A 5,372-nucleotide genomic window follows, 5' to 3' on the forward strand; every position below is an offset into this window, starting at 1 on the left:
TCACTCTGTACTCAAAGTTTGGCACAATAGATTCATGTCCAAAATGTCTTATTAATACCAAAAAAAAAACCCCACCCCACAAACTCATCAGAGTAAACTGGTCAGAAAATTTTGAAGTCTTGACACACATTTTCAATTGGCTTTGACTGGGCCAATCTAACGTGCTCAGGTTGTGTTGCTTTGTGTGTATGCTTCGTTGTCCTGCCAAAACGTGCATCTCCGCCCCAATCTAAAGCCTTTTGTAGACAGGAACGGGTTTTCTTCTAGGATTGCACTGTATTTGGCTCCATTCATTGCATGGCAACCTCATAACATCATGCTACCACCATTATGCTTCACTATGGGGTAGAACTGAGCAGTGCTGGGATTCTTAGCCATCTCTGTGTCAGGGTCTCATCAGACAAGAGAACCATTTTGGCTTTTCAAGTGTGAGAATCAGAGACACACCACAGAGTACACGTTCTGATGAATCGACACTTATTTTCATCAAATCTGGACAAGGCAAAGGTAATCAGCTCCATGTCACTGCTTCACAATTGTCCCTACTCATACTGCCTCCCATGCCCATGGAGTTATCCATAGCATGCCTCAAATGCCATTAAGAGAGTAAGAGAGTACTCTTGTCCTGGCGTACACAATACAAAACTTCCTCAGTCAATGACAGTTAGCTAGTGAGATTTTATACACCTTTAGGCACTCTGATTGTTTTTATAAACCTTAACACGACGTGACCTTAAGCAGAGAAATCCTCATTTTTAGTCGAAACCTGATTTTTTCAAGTCCGCCGTTTGTATTTTATGTACACAGCGAAATCTCCGGGCCAAATTATACACTACAGCTACATTGGAAATCAGGTTTTAATATAGAAGTGTTAGTTTAGTGTTACATTATGCAAGCGTTAGTATAACACAGCCTTTTCATTTTCTAGTCTGTAAACAGGATCAGACTTTTCCCTATATCCTCATAAAATATTCATTCAAGTGACTTACAGTTTAACTGAATAAAATCCATTAGGGTGCTAGTTTTCCAGCTCTCCAAACCAGATAACCTTTCTCCTCACGCTCTTTCTCTTACTTTTACTTAAACAGATATTAATTCTCATCATTACAGGCTCCAGAGATGATATTAAACCAAGACTTGGACTAAAGCTACACTGCAGAGAAAACATTTAATAATAATAATAATAATAAAAAAAATTCATTGGCTGTGAAACATATATTTTATTCAAACAATTAAAAATATTTGTTTTTGTTAAATATTTCCATCTAAAGTACAGATCTCTAACAGAATTTCCATACATCCATAAAACATTCCTTCATAGAACCGTAAATTGATAACACTTAATAAATGGAACATCTTTTTTTAAATTATTATTATTATTATTATTTTATTTACATTTTATGCAGACATCATGATGTGAGCTTGAAAACTAAAGAAAGAAAACAAATTGTATACATGTATATGTATGTGTGGGGGGAGGGAAGGGAAAAATAGATAGATATTTATAGACTATGAGGAAAGTATTTCGACTAAACGATTAACACGACGTGAAAGTTTTCCAGAAGAAATTCTTGCAGCCGGCTTTGCGCTCGCGGGGAGCCAGCATGGGACCGGCGGCTCGCTCCATCTCCAGGCGCGCGCCCTCGCTTTCCGCGGCGCGAGACACCTCGTCCGAGTCCAGCACCTCGTTTTCGGCTTGCGCGAGCTCTGCGAGCAGCTCTGCGAGCGTGTACCTGGTGAGCTCCTGCGTACAAATTAAGAGGTGCACATTGAAAGCGGCAGTTCTAAACTTTTACGCTGCAACTCAGAGACACGTTATATCTTCAGTCTGGGCTACAATTCTTATACATATCATGCATTTATGTAATTTTATTTATTTTAAACCAAATCCAATCATTATGAATGTAATACGTTTGTGCACGCGCGGCTCAGATTTCAGCAACTTGGACAGCTCTAGAAATCTCTTTCTTTCCGATAAAGCATGTGCATATTTCTTTCTTTTTAAAATGTATCCCCCCCCACCCTCTCTTCCTTACCTGTTTTACAGACGGTGCAAGAATCGACCTCTGGAGGAACTGGCGCAGTTTGGCATCAGACGGCGCGCCTGAGACGCTGCAGACGGAGAGCGCGACGGCCAGGAGAGCCAGGGCGCACTGGATCCGCGTGGAGGGCATCTTCAAAAAGAAATAAAGCTGGATTTGGTGGAAAAATTGGTGGAGGGAGGGCAAAAAACACCGAAACGTCAGTTCTTACTGCTGTAGTTTTTGGGGCGACTTCTTCTGTCAGTTGCCGCAGGTCTTTCCCCCACCCCTGAAACCCATCTTTTTAAACTCTCAGTCTGACGTCAATGGTGAGGGGGGTTTCCTTCGTGTGCGTGGGAACTGACATGGACAAATGATCGCTTACCTACACTTGTTTTAATATATATATATATATATATATATATATATATATATATATATATATATATATATATATATATATATATATATATATATATATATATATATATATATATATATATATGTGTGTGTGTGTGTGTGTGTGTAAGTAAGTGCATGTGTGCGCGTGTGTGACACTGAAAAATAACTGATGTCTTTTAAATCCCTCTAAGAAGGTTATAAGAGTATATACGCACAGCGCGTGAACAAAATCCACCAACTTATTGCCCATTATAGCGCATTATATATATATATATATATATATATATATATATATATATATATATATATATATATATATTATTGTGCTTGCAGGATTTCAATTGTAAATTGTATAAATTAATTACCAGATCACCTTTTCACTACGTAGAAACTTTATGCAAATAAACAGATGAGGAACCAAGAGTGAGGGAGTGAGTGAGTGCACGTGCGTTGGTCACTCTTCTGAGAAGTGCCTCGCGCACCGGCTGCGTGAGCGTGTACCGCAGCAGGGATTCTCGGTTCCGGCCAGCAGACGCTCGTCATCCGATGTTTGAGATGTTTGAGATCTTTGAGGAAAACTCATTAATGACTGTCATGTCCGCTGACAGGTGACAGAGCGCATGAGTAAAGGGCTCTGGCGTAAAGACGCAGCATTTTATGATGAACGTTGATAGAACCCCGACCACGCAGAGTCACGCACACTGGCGGGCTGCTGGGCGTCTGTTCACATTCAGAAGGTCCTGGAAGATGGAACAAGTCAGTCTGAACACTAAGAACACCAGCATATAGACAAAGTGGAAAGGGATTGTATGACGTAGTTTAAGATGGAGGGATAAAGGGAACAGAACATACGGACCCACTCAGGTGACAAGGTGTTTGTTTCCCGCTGTAATAGGATGAATTCGGGGATTTTAGCACAGTTTATTTTCTGATTTGATACGCAGTGGAAGTACTTGATAGAAATCACAGGATCATATAAAGTGGGCGTGGCCAGCAACACTTGACCCCAAAAATGAAATTAAATGCTTGGGATAGTTTTGAAGTACTCTTGTTACAGTACTTCAGTACATGGTTCACTGTAACAGTACTCTTCTTCTTCTTCTTCTTTTCTTCTTCTTCTTCTTCTTCTTCTTCTTCTTCTTCTTCTTCTTCTTTTTAAGTATAATTAAATCATTTCACTTCTACTAGGCTTATTTTTCATAACTTTTACACAGTGAAGAATTTATTTATTTATTTATTTATTTATTTTTATTGCATTTAACCTGGGAAGAATGGAAGCGTTCTTCTTTGTACCGCTCCTGCGTATCCGGTTCTTTACACACTCAGTGGCGGCTATTTTACAGTCGGCGTCCGCTCGAGCTTCCAAAGATGAAAGTTCAGATAGGCTATGTAAGAATACTCACGAAGCTGACCAAACTGACTGCGTCATCATACACGTACAACGGCAAGGAAACACAACACTGTAAAATATTTACTGTAAATTTTACAGTAATTTACAGGCGGCAGGGTTGCCAGTCAAGTATTGTAAACGTTTACACTAAACGACTGTAAACATATTTACAGTATTTACAGTAAAGGACTGTCGTATCTTACATAGTATAACGTAATAAGATATAAAAGATATAAAAATGTATGACGGTAAACAGTATGTGTACAAAAAAACAACAACATGCTTCTCAAACCAAATAAAAACAGACCTTCTGTGCATGAATCAATCCTTACATACTTGATATTCTATCAGACATGTGGGAAATCCAATCTAATGAGTGCATACATACTGAGCTATACAGTATTGAGAGGTAATGTGCAGCACCAAAAATTTACATAATAGTACAACCCAAGGCGCCAATATCTGTCATGCTTGAGCGTGTTTACCTCATAGACACAGTTCTAAAAAATGTGTGTGTGTGTGTGTGTGTGTGTGTGTGTGTGTGTAGTTCTTTATTATTATTATTGTTATTTTAAATAGTCAATCAAACGGTATTAGTAGTGTTTCTTTTAAAGAGATTACTTTAGCAATTAATGGAGAAGTATTCTAAAAGCATTCTGCTGAATGTAAAAAAAAAAAAAAGAGGAAAAAAAGAAAAAGTAATTGCAGTCTGAACATGTCATTAAAAAGACAGATTACAGGACTTTGCAAACAGGAGAAAAGAAACATTCATTCGTAAGCCGCTGAATAATGAAGCTCGGAAGCCATACTGTTGAATTAAGACAAATTTGCAGTGATTAATGTGATAATTACGTGGACTAAGCGTATTCATGCAGCAATATTTGAGCAACGTACCAGACTTTTATTAGATGTTTCATTCAATACTTGAATTAATTATATATATATATATATATATGTCTCATTTAAATATAATCAAATTCGTTTTTCTTTTTATTTAGTTGGTTTGTAAAAAGCAAACAAACAATAACCCCAAAACGTTTCTTGTCTGTTTGTGTTGCATCTCTCCGATTCTCATCTTGACGAAGTTGAATCCATGATTTCAGGAACGGAAAAATGACGAGTCGTTTGTTCGGCCCCGATGGATTCGGATGAAGGACCTTGTTGATGCTTGAGTATGCCGTGAGCATATTATTCCCACAGAGTTGAGTTACAAAGATGGCGACGAAGGATGGAGGGAGCTATGGGGGAATGGAGGAGGGACCACGGTGGTGCCATTATGGAAGCACAGAACACCAAGGTGAGTTGTTTCAGAATAGATCATAACCATCAATTGGAATCGGCATCAGAATATACGTAGCATGAGCTACTAACAATCATCTGTCGGTTCTGAAATCACACGGCCGGTGGAGGCATGGTTCTCACAGGAACAGGTTCTCAAATTTATTAGGAACCCCTGCCAGTTCGTGCGGTTATCAAATCCAGCCAATCACGGGGCAGCAGCGCTGTTCTGGTCAGATTTAAAGTTATCATTACGAGAACTGAGGAAACGATGCAGTGAT

At 38.8% G+C, this 5,372-nt stretch overlaps 1 protein-coding gene across 1 annotated transcript; it reads right to left on the reverse strand.

The window, feature by feature from the left end:
• Positions 1-1,202: 1,202 nt before the first annotated feature.
• sst1.1 (somatostatin 1, tandem duplicate 1) lies at positions 1,203-2,278 on the reverse strand. Its single transcript, NM_001200330.1, has 2 exons — positions 2,037-2,278; positions 1,203-1,744 (listed from the first exon to the last, which is right to left on the reverse strand). Exons 1-2 carry the CDS (start codon positions 2,172-2,174, stop codon positions 1,538-1,540), a joined length of 345 nt encoding a protein of 114 aa, NP_001187259.1. The 5' UTR covers positions 2,175-2,278; the 3' UTR covers positions 1,203-1,537.
• Positions 2,279-5,372: the final 3,094 nt, after the last annotated feature.

This window comes from Ictalurus punctatus, chromosome 17 (genome assembly GCF_001660625.3).
Source record: "Ictalurus punctatus breed USDA103 chromosome 17, Coco_2.0, whole genome shotgun sequence".
NCBI classification, from domain to species: Eukaryota; Metazoa; Chordata; class Actinopteri; order Siluriformes; family Ictaluridae; genus Ictalurus; species Ictalurus punctatus.

Coding starts and splice junctions, on each gene's coding strand:
- sst1.1 (NM_001200330.1), bottom strand. CDS start 2,174: ATGCCCTCCACGCGGATCCAGTGCGCCCTGGCTCTCCTGGCCGTCGCG. Junction 1,745..2,036: donor TTGCACCGTCTGTAAAACAG/GTAAGGAAGAGA, acceptor ATTTGTACGCAG/GAGCTCACCAGGTACACGCT.